This window comes from Mus caroli, unplaced genomic scaffold, assembly GCF_978045245.1.
Source record: "Mus caroli unplaced genomic scaffold, Mus_caroli_1 scaffold_5, whole genome shotgun sequence".
Taxonomy (NCBI): domain Eukaryota; kingdom Metazoa; phylum Chordata; class Mammalia; order Rodentia; family Muridae; genus Mus; species Mus caroli.
In genome coordinates this window covers 68009608-68024557 of record NW_028227260.1, presented here as the reverse complement: position 1 = coordinate 68024557, position 14950 = coordinate 68009608, and the positions used below count along the sequence as shown (strand labels likewise).

The following is a 14950-nucleotide window of genomic DNA, read 5'->3' as shown; positions in this document are numbered from 1 at the left end:
CTTACAAAATTAAAAAAAAAAAAAACCATGAGGTGGTGACACATGCCTCTAATCTTAGCTTGGCAGAGGCAGAGGGGCAGAGGGGCAGAGAGGCAGAGAGGCAGAGAGGCAGAGGCAGGTGGATCTCTGAGTTTCAGACCAGCCTGGTCTATAGGACAGCCAAGGCTACACAAAGAAACCCTGTCTCAAAACATCCTCTCCCCAAAATTCCAAACTGATTCCAAAGTTTATATGGAAAGTCAACTGGCCTAGAATACTCAAAATAATCTTGAAAGAATATAAAAATTGAGTGGCTAAAACTTTGTGATTACAAAGCTTACTAAAGGAACAAGAAGATGGATATTATGGTACTGCCATTAGGACAGACCTATCATCAATGAAATCTAACCAATAATCCAGGAATGCAGACATGTATCTATGGCAAACTAGCTTTCCACACGTGAGATAAGACTATTCATAGGGAATGACTAGTCTTTGAAATAAAACTCTTCTGTGACAAGTAGATAATTACATGTTAAAGAATGAAATTGGATTTGTACTTGATGCCATATACAAAAATTAACTCAGAATGGATCAAGCCATTTTTCAGAGAAGTGAATGAATTCTCACCCTGAAGGCTCTAGATTAGTTACTGTGTTAGTAGATTCTTATAAAATGAGGCTAACCTTCCTCTTTTGTTTCTTATTTCATATTAGCTCACCCTTTCACCTTCTGCCATGTTATACGCTCATTACATGCCTTCATTGATTTTGAATCCCCAGCCTCTGGAACTATGAGACAAATTATATAGTAGAAAATAGCCATCTGAAAAAAATGCACAGTATATTTCATGGGAAAAATTACCAGAAAAATCAAAGCAATCATAAGTCACCATAAGTATACTCACTAGGACTACTGGAATAATGATAATATTGATAATGATGATGATGATGATGATAATAATAAAATATTATTATTAAATAATACTGATGATAGTAATAATAAAAACATTGCCAAAGAGGTAAAGAAATTTGAAGCTCTATGTACTGTCAATGGGAATGTAAAATTGTTCAAATGCTTTGAAATATAGTTTGGCAGTTTCTCAAATGATTAAGCATAGTTATCATATGACTAGCAATTCCACTTCTAGGTACATACCCAAGAAAAGTAAAAGGATGTACAGACAAAATCTTCTATGCAAATGTTTATAACACAGCATTACTCATAACTATCATAAGAGAAAAACAAGCTAAATGATCAATTGATCAAAAGATGAATAAAATAGTATATTTACAAGATGGAATATTTGATTATGAGAAGTAATGAAGTGTTGATAGTCCATACAACATGGGGGAACTTTGAAAATATGAAATAGTCTAAAGTAAAAGCCAGTCACCAACTATACATATTATATGATTCGATATATATGAAACATTCAGAATATGCAAATGTATTTGAACAGAACATAAATTAGTGGTTCAGAAAATACAGGGGCTGATAAAAGGTTTGAAGTTTCTTTACGAGGTAATGGAATGTGGCCTGACTGTGGTTTCACTTAGCTGAATACAGTAAAGTCTACTGAATTATACATTTTTATGGATGAATTGCATGACATTCATTTTTCAAAGATTTAAATAAAGTAGTTTCCTTGGATGTATGTGTGTGTCTGTGCAAGTGTATGCTACATGTATGTGGGCACCTGCAGAGTGGGAAGTGGGAAGTTGATCAAATTTTCTTTTCTTTTTATTATTATTATTATAATAATACAGATTATTATATATCCCTTGGTGCTGGCTTTATGGGTGGCTATGAATTGCCAATATGGGTGCCAAGAACTGAACTTAGATCCTCTTAAAATCATCAAGTATTCTTGACTCTTTATCCATCTCTCTAACCACCTCCTAACACATTCATTTTTTCAAATTGAATTCAGTATATCCTATTGTGCTTGAATTATTTTCCTCATGAAAATGCCTGTGATTTTCATTTAGATTTTTGCATGGACCAGAGACTATTTTCTTATCTTGCTTTGCAGTATTCTACTATACAAACATTATTCAATTTATTTAATTCATCCCTCTGTTGACATAGTTGTCTCAGATTTTTAGCTTTTATAAATAGAAATACTGTGAAGATTTTTGTGCATATTAGTAATAGATACATTTATTACACTTGAATATATGCTTATGGGTGAGACTGCAAAGTCCTTGCTAAGATGTGTGTGTGTGTGTGTGTGTGTGTGTGTGTGTGAGGTTTTAGGAGATGCCACTAAACAGTTTTCCAAAGTGTTTTAACAATGACATGGGTTCTGGCTCTTATATAATTATATAATATAATAATGTAATTAGAATCATGTTGCATGTAATAATAAAGTTAATGTAAATATTCTTGTAAAAAATAGAAATAAAACAATGCACATTTTTTAACCTCACTAGAAATAAATGGAAAAAAGTTTAAAAAACAAAAAAGAAACAAACAAACAAAAAAGCAAGACATGCTTCTAAGCTGTGCTCCCCATCCTTATAACAGCTGGTATTTAAAAAACATTTTAAAATGTATTATCACACGGGTGGGGTATGCATGCCTTGGTGTGCATGTGGAGGCGAGGAGACAAATCTGTGCCTTCAGCTATCTCTCCCTTCCCACAGTTCCTGGAGACTGAATCCAGCTCACTGAATCTGCATGGTTGTGGAGCAAGTGCTTTTACCCACTGAGCCATCTTGCTGGCCCAATAATTGTTATTTTGATCTTCAATTTCTATGCAGTATGTGGTGGTTTGGATAAGATATGTCTTCCATGGGCTCATGGATTTTAGCATTTAATCCCTAGTGGTACTCTTTGGAATAGTTTATGGAACCTTTAGGAGATACAGACTTGTGGAGAATGTATTTCACTGGGGACAGACTTTGGTTGCCCGAATTCCCGCGCTTTCTCTCTGCGCTCATGTCTCTAGCTGCATATGTAGCAGAAGATGGCCTAGTCGGCCATCACTGGGAAGAGAGGCCCTTGGTATTGCAAACTTTATATGCCCCAGTACAGGGGAATGCCAGGGCCAAGAAGTGGGAGTGGGTGGGTAGGGGAGTGAGGGGGAGGGTATGGGGAATTTTGGGATAGCATTTGAAATGTATATAAAGAAAATATCAAATAATAATAATAAAAAGAAAAGAAAAGAAAATTTGATCAACTTCCCACTTCGGCTGACAGGAAATGCCCTACCTGTTGCCATGCCTTCTCCACCATGATGCACAGTATCCCTTTGGCACTGTAATCCCAGATATAGCCTTTTCTCCTCTAAGTTTCTTGTGGCCATGTCAGTATTTTAACACAACAGAGGTTTATCAATACATAGTAGATCACGTTTTACTTCTAATTGGTATTTCCTCGATGAATAAAGATATAGCACATCTTTTCTGTTACTTACTGACTACTTGGATATTTTCTTTTGTGATGCTCCCATGTTCTTTTGCCTATTTTGTATTGAGCTATAGGAATTTTTTATATAGTCTGAAATATGTCAAATTCCTGTATTTTCTTCCTATTTGTGGTTTGTACTTTTTTCAGTGGTAGCTTTTGACAACCTGAAGTTCCCTTTTTTGTTGTTATTCTGTTTTTTTTTTTTTATTGAGACAGTTTCTCTGTTTAGCCCTGGCAGCCTTGGAACTTGCTCTGTTGGCCAGGCTGGCCTCAAACTCAGAGATCTCTCTGCCTCTGCCTCCCGAGTGTTGGAATGAAAGTTTTATGTCACCACAGCCAGGTTTGACAATCTGAAGTTCTTAATTGTATCTAATTGCATTTTATTGTTATTTTCTTATATGGTTGATAATTTGCATTCCCAAGGTCTTAACGATATTCCTCTACAGTTTTCCTTAGAAATGTTATTGTTTTACACTGTGATACTTCATCTTTTGAGATAGGATCTTACCATACCACCAAGGATGGCCTTGAATTCCTGATCTTAAGTGTTAAGTGGTCTTCCTGCCTCTGCCTCTTGAGTAGCCATGATTGCAGAATATGTCAATGTGCTCAGCCTATCTCAAGTCAATGTTTATATATACAGTGTGTGTGTGTGTATGATGTAAAGGGAGATCAAGGTTAATGTTTTTCCCATATTTATATAAAATTATCCCAACATTTTAACATAAAACAAGAGCAACACAACAGCCTGTTTCCCATTGTAAAGTATTAGTCACATTGTTGCAAATCAAATCACTATTTGTGGGTTTATTTCTAGATGGGATTTAAGTCCTAGGATTCTACCTATCTTTTTCACAATTGCCATTTGTATCTCCATAAAGATTTTCATATCATCCTTCCAGTTTATGCAATTGAATCAGCTGGGATTCAACTGAATCCCATTGATATCCATCTTGGTCCATTGACTGGGAGTCTATGGACCAAATTAGAGAAAACTTTATAATACTGACCTTTCTAGCTCATAAACATTATACATTATATGTACACACACACACACACACACACACTTCATTTATTTAGGTCTTTAAATTTTTCCAGTGTTTTAAGAATGTCCATATAGAGGTCTTCTACATCTTTCCTTGTTTTATTTTTATACATTTAATGGGCTTTGATATTACTTAAAGTGATATTTTAAAAGTTTTTTTCAATCACATATTGCTAGAATAGAGTAATAGAATTAATTTTGTATAATGGCTTGTATCTACTAACCATATCGAACCACTTACTTTTTCCAACATTAATGAAAATAAAACACAGATAATGAAAACCACATTATCAGTGTGCCTGTGTGCTTATGCATATGCACACAGACATATGTATAACATATTTGAAAGTTTCAATTTGCTCTAACATGATTGGTATATCAGGGAACATTTACACACATATAATGTAAATTAAGTGTTTGCTTACTTTCCGATTTCTATGTAAAGTACTACTACTTTATGTAGAATGCAAAGAACTACACCTAGCTGTGCTATGCTGTATAGGAATACATAACACACATGGAAGTGCACAACTCAAATTTTATCAGCTACCTCACTGCACTGCATGTGTTATGATCTATATCTGTCTTTGCCTATTGCTACAACTTCCCCTCAAATCAGACACTGCTCCTTCCATTACTTCATATTTCACAAGCTGCAATCCTTTTGATATTGTCTTCCACAAGCAGCCATCAGGTCTATTTCAACACAAAATGGCATATTTATTGTAGTATTGATGTATTTCAGTCATTTAACATAACATACACCAAACTATAATTTTATTTGGTTGCTATGTGTCTTTAAGTTCTCATGTATATTCCTAACCCAATTTCCCCCACAGCTACTTAGAATTTATCACACACATTTGCATTGTAGAATCATTTTTAGTAACACATGTGCCATGCTATAGTAGAAATGACTATACATGTAAAGAATGTATATCATTGCTAACCAGTATACCAATGAAAATAATCAAAGTTCTTAACTAGAGCACAGTATTGTGCATTCTATTTTTGTCCTTGACCTTATGTCCAAGTCAAAACAGTATTTTTCAAAGTTATTTAAGTCAGCTTTCTTTCCTAAGCTCCTTTGGTATGTTTGTGCAGTTGATTTTTTATATAGTCAGATTCATTTATCACAGTGTGAATTCTATCTGTAGTTCCCTCCACTATCTTATTTTTATATTGTATACAGTGAAATTACTCTTGATGGTATATAGTTATATGGGTTTTAATAATATATTCATATGTAAACATATGTGTATACTATCACAGCTCCTTACAAACATCCCTTTGTCCTATTTTACTTCTTATACTGCCCCTTATAGTGGAGTCATCTCATTTAAAACGTCTGGCCATCGCTAAAGTTATTTTTGGTTCCTATATTTTTATTTATTCCAGGATATATAATCAGAAATGTGATTATATCCATAGAATCCATATAGATATAGTCTGGCAATTTTTAACTTAGCAAAAAATATTTAACATCAGCTTACCACTGAATACTATTTCCTTTTCATAATTGAGAACGGCAGGCATCAGAACCAGCTACCAGCCAGGGTCTACCTGTCCTGGAACATGTAACATGACACCCCATTGAGAGGGCCATAAAAACCAATCAGGTAGCATAAAAACCTAGAGATCTCTTCATGCTAATGAGGTATCTAAATAGGCCCAGAGTGTTTAGCCAATGAGCTTTCCTTCCTGGGCAACCCTTCTTGCAAAAGGTATTTAATCCCTTGTTCACCCTGAGTAAGACACATGCAGTCGCATCCACCATAACAATAAAACAGTTTGGACAAGCAAGGACCCTCTCCTTCATCAAGGATCACCACGGGTTGGGGGTGGGGGACTTTGTCATAAAGAGCCGCTTCTAAATTTCCAGGAGAATGCCTCTCTTCCAGCCCCTCCAGTCAGACCTGAGGGCCCTTGTTCCCAACTCCTTGCTGCAGGAGCCTGAGAGTCACCATTCTCAACTCCTCGAGATCCCCAGTGGCATCTGGGGACATGGGAAATTGAAAACCACGGCATCTGTCCCAGCCCCTGCTGTTTCTCACTCAGGGAAACATGGGCTGAGACATCCTATCTTGGATTGTGTCCTGCCTTCCCTGAGCAACAGACATTGCTGGTGGCACTCCACATCCCAGCAGTGAGGCAGGCATGCAGCCCAACAAGTGGATATTAGCCATAAAGTGCAAGATAACTACGCTATAATCAACAGACCCGAAGAAGCCAAATATCAAGGAGACACAAGGGAAGATGGTTGAATCTTTCTCAAAAGTGGAAACAAAATAGATATCACAGGTCAATGGAAGGAAGGAACTGGCCCAACTTGAGACTCATCCCATGGACAAGCACCAATCCCTGACACTATTAATGATGCTCTGTTATACTTGCAGACAGGAGCCTAACATGGCTGTCCTCTGAGAGGCTTCACCCAGCAGCTGACTCAGACAGATGCAGACACACACAGCCAAACAGTGGATAGAGTTTAGGGACTCTTATGGAAGAATAGGAGGAAGAATTGTTGGTCCTTAAAGGGATAGGAACTTCACAGAAAGACCAACAGAATCAATTAACCTAGACCCTTGGGGATCTCAGAACCACTAACCAAAGAGCATACACAGGCTGGACCTAGGCCTCTCCGCACATATGTAGCAGATATGCAGCTTGGTCTTCATGTGGGTCCTGAACAATTGGAGCAGGGACTATCCCAAATCTGTTGCCTGTCTGTGGGATACTGCCTGGCTTCAGTGGGAGAGGGTGTGTCTAGCCTCACAGAGACTTGATGTGCCAGGCTGGGGATACCCTTGGGAGTTCTCAGAGGAGAAGGGGTGGGAGGATGGGGTAAGGATTGTGGGAGGAGGTGACAAGGAGGGAGAAGTGAGTGGGATGTAAAGTGAATACATTTAAAAAAATTAAATAACAACAACAACAAAAAGATCAGAAGTCTGAGGCCAGCAAAAGCTACAAAGTGAGAAAAGCACAGGGTAGGGGGCTTGCAAGGATACAAGGTGTGACACACATGTTCACAGTCTCTGCTTGTCAGGTATGTCTGCGTGTTTATGGAAACTGCAGTCTTCAAATTTTCATTTGCACTTGAATTTCGGAGTAAAGGTTAAATATAAACCAAATGGTTGTTAGTTTATGCCTGTAATTCCAGCACTCAGGAAGCAAGAAGATAACAAATTGAAAGGGCAGCCTTGGGTATATATTGAGTCTATTTCAAAGAAAAAAGCAAAACAAAATAAAACGAATTGTCTCTCGCAAAATAGCAATAAACAGTTAAAATCATATTATGTACAATAATGAAAAATAAGCTGCACTTCTCTTTCTCAAGGAAATGAAGTTTGCTCCTGAGCTGGTGTGTGTAGGGACAGCATGCTAGAAAGAGGCCTATGAGTGGGGAAAGGCATATATCTATGTGGGACTTTCTTTCCTTCTTTTCTTTCCATTTCTTTTCAACTCTCTCTGTCTCATAAAGAGTTAAGGAACTCCAAGCCTCTTGACAGGCCAGTGAGAGGCCTCAGCCAAAGAGAAAAGAACCCAAGTGACTAAGTTTCTTTTTGCCTGCTACAAGAGTTAACTGCCAGAAGCCAGTTGCTTTTGGCACCCTGGAATAGCAAGAAAGAGTTAAATCGTCAGAAGTCACCAGCTTCTGGCCCCAGAGATAGAAAGAGTTAAATTGCCCAAAGTAAAGTGGTCTGGGCCCTGATTGCCAATGCTACTCTTGCTGCCTGCCTCAGTTTACCCTGTGATGTAAAGCTAGCCCCTGACAGATAACTCTAACTCGCATCGAGTTGACAATAAACTAGCTAGGATAGTCTCCCTACTTTTCCTGACAGTATAGTTACTTGCATTGTTCCGTGAGAATTTGCCTTGTTTTTCCAACTAGGATATTAATGAAAAACCTGAGTGCACAGTTAAGGCCTTGCCTAGAGAATCATAATTAAAATGATATAGATGTAATCCTACAAGATGGTTATGATAGGTTCCATTTATGGAGTATGGTAGAATTTCTGGTAACTTCATTAAGCAAGTGTCTCAGGGAATTGAGCTGACTTACAGGCTCTTAAAGAGAGAGTAAGTTTACTTTCAGAATGCTTGGTAAGTTTGTATGTTCTCAAGAAAGAGGACTTCCCCCAAATTCGTAAGCATGACAAGTGACATCTGACAATATTTCTTGGAGTTCCTTACCTAGTTTTGTAATAGCTTATAAGAGGGTGTCAGGAATCTATCCTGAGATTCCCTATTGGCTCTTGTATTCAGAAGTGGCCTTGGTAGTTGTTTAATGCTGTGTAGCTTTAAAGAGACAATGTACATTTGAGGAGTTCTATTTGTTTGTTTGTTTGTTTGTTTTTGAAACAGTGTCTCACTTTATAGCCCTGAAACTCACAGGATCAACCTGTCTCTGCCTCCAGAGTGTTTGAACTAAAGGTATGTGTTATCATGTCCAGTAAATAGGTCTGTTTGGTTAATATGCCAATTTTGTTGTGTCTATGTAAGTAATCAGTACAAAACTAGTAAAATTAGCCTGGTTTGTGATCAAGAGTACAATTTCTCTTAGATTCTCAGGACTATAGATGAGAGTAGTGAATGGGACACTAGCCAAGAAAAAGTGTGAAAGACTGTGAAGGAGGATATGTGCCTTATCTAATGTACCCTTCAGAGATATCTCTACTTACATGGATTATGAGTTATTTTTAACTCAACAAGTCATAGAAAACTTAATAATGTGAGATAATATTGCCTAAAGAATGAGGAGTGTTCTGACATGGAGAGAAAAATTGAACACCGAATAGTTTTGCATTTATTCATAACTTTATTTAAAAATAATTCAATTAATTTTGTGTGTGTTTGTCTGCTACTTGGGTGACTGATGCTTGCAGAGGCCAGAAGACAGCATTAGATCTCCTGAGATTGGAATTCCTAAGGTTGTGAGTGGCCATGTGGGGGCTGGGAATAGAACCAGAACCCACGTCCTCTGGAAGAACAGTCAGTTCTCTTAACAATGGAGCCATTTATCCAGTCTCTACTTCAGAATTCTAAATTGTGTGTTTGTTTTTGTCTAAATTGTGTGCTTGTTTTTGAGCCACATGTGAAAACTTAACAGTTCCCTCATTAATGAGATAAATAAAGTTTTGACATCTGCTCTAAAATGCCAAACACAATTGGTAGACAAAGACTTGGTCAAAGAAACCTAAAATATATCAGTTGGCATAGAAGAAAATAAAAATAGTGGAATAAAAACACATATTTAAAAACAATTATGTAAAACATTTTAGAAACAGAGTGATACTTAAATTTACACAGTGAAAACATATCACATTTTAAGGAAAAATGACTCCGAATAGAATATCGTATACTTAAGCCATTTCCTAGCAGTTTTTCAATGAGTTTTTATTTATTCATTTTTATTAGATATTTTCTTTATTTACATTTCAAATGCTATCCTGAAAGTTCCCTATACCCTCCCCCTGCCCTGCTCCCCTACCCCCCCACTCCCACTTCTTGGCCCTGGCTTTCCCCTGTACTGAGGCATATAAAGTTTGCAAGACCAATGGGCCTCTCTTCCCAATGATGGCCGACTAGGCAATCTTTTGATACATATGCAGCTAGAGACACGAGCTCTGTAGGTACTGGTTAGTTCATATTGTTGTTCTTCCTATAGGGTTGCAGACCCCTTTAGCTCCTTGGTTACTTTCTTTAGCTCCCCCATTGGGGGCACTGTGTTCCATCAAATAGATGACTGTGAACATCCACTTCTATATATTTATTCATTTTTAAGCTTATTACAGTTTATTTGTGTGTGCCACCATGCATACGTGGAGGTTAAAGAATGGCTTACGGGAGTCCGTTCTCTCCTTGCACCATATAGGATCCCAGTGATTAAACTCAGGTCTTTAGGCTTGGCAGTTGGTGCCTTTATCTGCTGAACCATCTCACTGGCTCACAATTATTTTCAAAACATCTTTAGGTTCAAAATTTAGGTTTATCAAAACTGAGAGCAAAATACAGAGGGTTCCTTTAACTCCTCCCAGACTCTCTCCACTATATCTCCACCTGTTTGTATATTAGTTGCAAATGATGAACCAGCACTGGCACATAATTTTCAACCAAAGGCCATGGCTTGCTTTAGAGTTCCCCATGTGTTATATATCTTCTGGGCTCTGGTCAATGTATGGTGACATCTATCCATGACTGTCGGATCATACAGAACATTTTTCTTTCCAGGGAAATCTCTCTCACCCACATATTCACCCTGTTTCTTAAACGCATGGACAACCTCTGATTTTTTCCTCTCTCTCCACAATTTTGCCTTTCCCAGAATCCCATGGAGTTACAACATGATTTGTATGTAGTCTTTCCAACTGGCTTCACTTAGTAAAATGCATTTAAGATTTCTCTGTATCATTTTCTGGCTTGGTATTTATCTTTTTAGTGCTTAATAATGTTCTGTATATGAAATGTACCATATTTTGTTGATCAACTCACTTATATTGAAGGATACATTAGGTGCCTTTAAGTTTGGATAATTACAAACAAAGCTTCCATAAACATGAATACAAGTTCTTGTGTAGCCATAAGTTTTTACCTCATTGGGTAAACATAAAATAGTACAATTGCTGAGTCATACTGGTAATATTATGTTTAATTTTTATAAGAGCTCCAAATTTCCAAATGACTATACCACATTTCAATCTGTAATATGTGAGGGTTCTTTTGCATTGTACTGTCAGGGGATTTGTTTTTGCCAGTGTTTTGGATTTGGTCATTTAAATGTGTCTAGAAGTATCTTAGTATGGTATTCATTTGAAATTCCCTAGTGATTGTATATGTAAGCATACACACATACAAACACATAATCAAAGAGCCATAGACCACTTAATAATGGGGAGAAAGGCAATATACTTATACAAGAGAGTTATGTCACTAGGCAACATAAGTTTATGGGGAATCACTGTTGTATACACAATCTTTTTTTTTTAATTTCTGTGTAGCCCAGGATGTCCTAGAACTTGCTCTGTAAATCAGGCTGGCCTTGATACACACATAGAGGTCCACCTGCTTGTGTCCTGCATGCTGGGATTAAATGTGTAAGCTGCTGCCATCACTACTGCCTGGCTAATTAATCCATTTTTAACTGTTACATTATTAAGCTATGTATGATGCATGATTGTATACATAAATGTTTGTAGTGTTAGGGATCAAACCCAGGGCCTCACATGGTATGTACACTCTACCCTGAGCTCTATCTTCAGTCCTTGAGAGTGTGTGCAGTGTGCATGTGTGTATGTGTGTATGAATACACACACAGTTAAGACCATACATACTTGGATCGATCTATCTATCTATCTATCTATCTATCTATCTATCTATCTATCTATCTATCTATCTTTCTTTAATCATCTATTATCTAGTTGTACTCCTGGAGAGGAGACAGGATTTTGGAGGGACAGCTAGCATTCTGGCATACTTTTATTAATTAAAATCACTGAGACTATGTATTTTGCTCTAAGCAATGCTCATGCTGTTTAGATTCTAGTATGAAGTTTTTCTTTTTTTCCTTTTTTTTCCCTCAAAATAATTGGTATCTATGGAGACCTGACTCACACATCACAGCTATCTATTCTACAGCAAGAGTCTTTTAAAAACATCTTAAATGAAAACCTAACAGTACTCACAATTTTCTTGGGGTAAAGATCCCAAGCTAAGTCATAGATTACCCACAGGGACTCAAAGGTAGATGGAAGGTCACAGGAGCTATTCTTTGGCTCTTTGGGTGGGTTAAGTGTCCTGCTTGATTTTTAAAACAATTGCTGAGAAATCCCCCAAGTACTGAGCAGTTTTTGATCTCTCATGTATTGTGAGTCTTAATCATTTTCTCCAACATCTGTTTCTTGTTGCCTCTTTTCATTTCCCTACTTTCTTTACCCCCTTCTTCAACTCCTGCATGATGTCTAAATTCTTTTTCACTGTCACCTTCATAAATAGCCTCTTTTTTGTCTATATATTCATCTTTATCCTCTCCAGAAGTTCTTCCTTACCATCCTAGTATAAGATATTTTTCAGATACCTTTTAATATTGTTTTTAAAAATACTCAAGTTTTTTTTTTTTTGTTTGTTTTTTTCTTTCGAGACAGGGTTGCTCTGTATAGCCCAGGCTGTCCTGGAACTCACTTTGTAGACCAGGCTGGCCTCGAACTCAGAAATCCGCCTGTCTCTGCCTCCCAAGTGCTGGGATTAAAGGTGTGCGTCACTACACCCAGCTAATACTCAAGTTTTTTATTCAGTTACTAACTCCTACTTTTTGCTTAATTACCAGATAATTTTATTTTCCTTATGTGTCTTAGAATATATTCAGATTTGTCTTATAATTAGTAATGTAGCTATTGAAAGAAGCACACGTAAAACAAGACATGTTTTTGTTCTTAAAGATGTAGCATGTTGGGCTGGAGTGGTTGGCTCAGTGGTTAGGAGCACTGACTGCTCTTCCAAAGGTCCCGAGTTCAATTCCCAGCAACCACATGGTGGCTCATAACCATCTGTAATGGGATCTGATGCCCTCTTCTGGTGTGTCTGAAGACAGCTACAGTGTACTCACATATAATAAATAAATAAATCTTTAAAAAAAAGATGTAGCATGTTTTCATGTATTGTAGGTTTTTATAAGATTTTCTATAGTAGATATGTTATAGACCTTTTTATTTTGACTTTTGCTGTTCTTATTTATTTAAATGGCTGGTATAGATTGAAAAACTAATTAAATCTTAGAGTTTTATGTTCACCTCTAATTACTAAAAAATGTCAAAGATATCACACATGTACAAAAATGAAACAGCAGGCCAATAATCTCTAAATCCTAAGAACATAATTCATCCACATATTAAAATAACGAAAGACCATGACCAAATAGGTTTCATTCTAGAAAAGCTACTTTGATTTAATTCTAGGAAATCTATTATTATAATTCAGTATACTCATGGTTTAAAAGAAAAGCATGATTATTTCCTTAGAGCCTGACAAAGCATATCATTCGACTCAATATCCATTGCCTTAAAAGAATTCTAAAACATGAACAAAATCTAAAAGCCAAAAATCTACTAAGGAAACAGGAAGAAGCTATTCTATTGACTTATAACAATTTTGATAATCACAAAATTTAGCAGTATATAATATTTGATTTAAAGTCTACTGGTAAATTTGATTAAAGTGAAATCTAATGATGTTAGACAATAATGGCCTGTTTTTTAGTTTAATATTATACTTTCTTAGAAACCAAGTATTATTCTCACTACAGTATGAAGTAAAAAAATCTAACATACACTATGGAAAAATTCTAAAAGAATTATTTTACTGGTTATGAAGTACAGTGCCAATTTCTGGTATCCAAAATTTCTCGTGACTTTATTATTCAGATCATAAACTCACTTCTATTTGTAGTACTGGGGATTATACCTAGGACTTCATGAACACTAGGCAAACACTGTACTACTGACCTATAGCCTCAGTAGAATTCACTTTGTAAATGTGCTAGCAAATCCATTTCCCACTGTACCTGTTTTTTTCAGGAGATTCCAAACTTTTTTGCATTTCTTTATCTGCTCAAGTGCTGTTCTTAGTAACATGTTCTATATGGAAAAAAAGAGAGTTAGTCTAAGCTAAAATAACTTTAAGCAAATTAATAGAATTTTAAATTTCATTCATTAAAATAGTTAATTGAAAAAATAAAAAAATAGTAGTTTAGCCAAACATTTTGCAATTAGTATAGAAACACTAGCTTCCAAATGTTCTCTTCCTCATTGTACCAAGAGAGTGAGAATTAATTAAAAACCTTGACCATTACCAATTTCTTTACTAATATAGAAACATATTTCCCCTGGATAGGAGTATGAGGAGCTCCATAAACTCTTCCAAACAAAACAGAAATAACTGACAAAAATTATAAGATAAAATCCTGCAGGGCTCGGGGTAAAGTAGTATACGGGAAAGCTTGCTGATGTGAGGCACTGCTCCCACGCCCAGAAACTTTCTTCTCTCTCCTCCCAATAAAAGCAAACAATCACATAAAGTCATAGAAATGTATGTATGCCTTTGCTCTCAGAGACCTACTAAGTATCAGTAAGAGCAGTGAAAGCCTATCCACATAAGCTATGGCATATTTAAATTAACACTCATGTCACTGTGGTGGAAGCACTGCTTTTATCAGATGTGGCCACGTTTATACACTGGGATTCCTAGGAGGTCCATGACTGCTGGACTTCCCCACCACTAGATCTGGATTATAAATGTTCTAATATGAACAAGCACAAGTGAGAGGCCTGGTAGTCTCCTCTACTGAGACTGTATTTATAGGATAAGGGCCAGGCAAGTTCAAAGTACCTGGTCTCAATTGTTCTAATGTCAGTTTGCTTATGAGACAGTTTCCATGCCAAGAGACACAAGGCAAAATACCAAGGACCACAAGTCTTGTTCCATCTTCTCTACTCAGAGATGAATATCTGATATAAATCA

The 14950-nt window shown here is 36.6% G+C and overlaps 1 protein-coding gene across 1 annotated transcript in view; it reads right to left on the bottom strand.

Annotated features, from left to right (window-relative positions):
• Tex11 (testis expressed 11) overlaps window positions 1–14950 on the bottom strand; it is a 209617-nt gene that overhangs the window by 17092 nt on the left and 177575 nt on the right. Inside the window, exon 24 of the mRNA XM_021153053.2 lies at window positions 13995–14067. Within this exon, the coding sequence (XP_021008712.1) occupies window positions 13995–14067 (73 nt within the window). The remainder of the gene's footprint in view (window positions 1–13994; window positions 14068–14950) is intronic.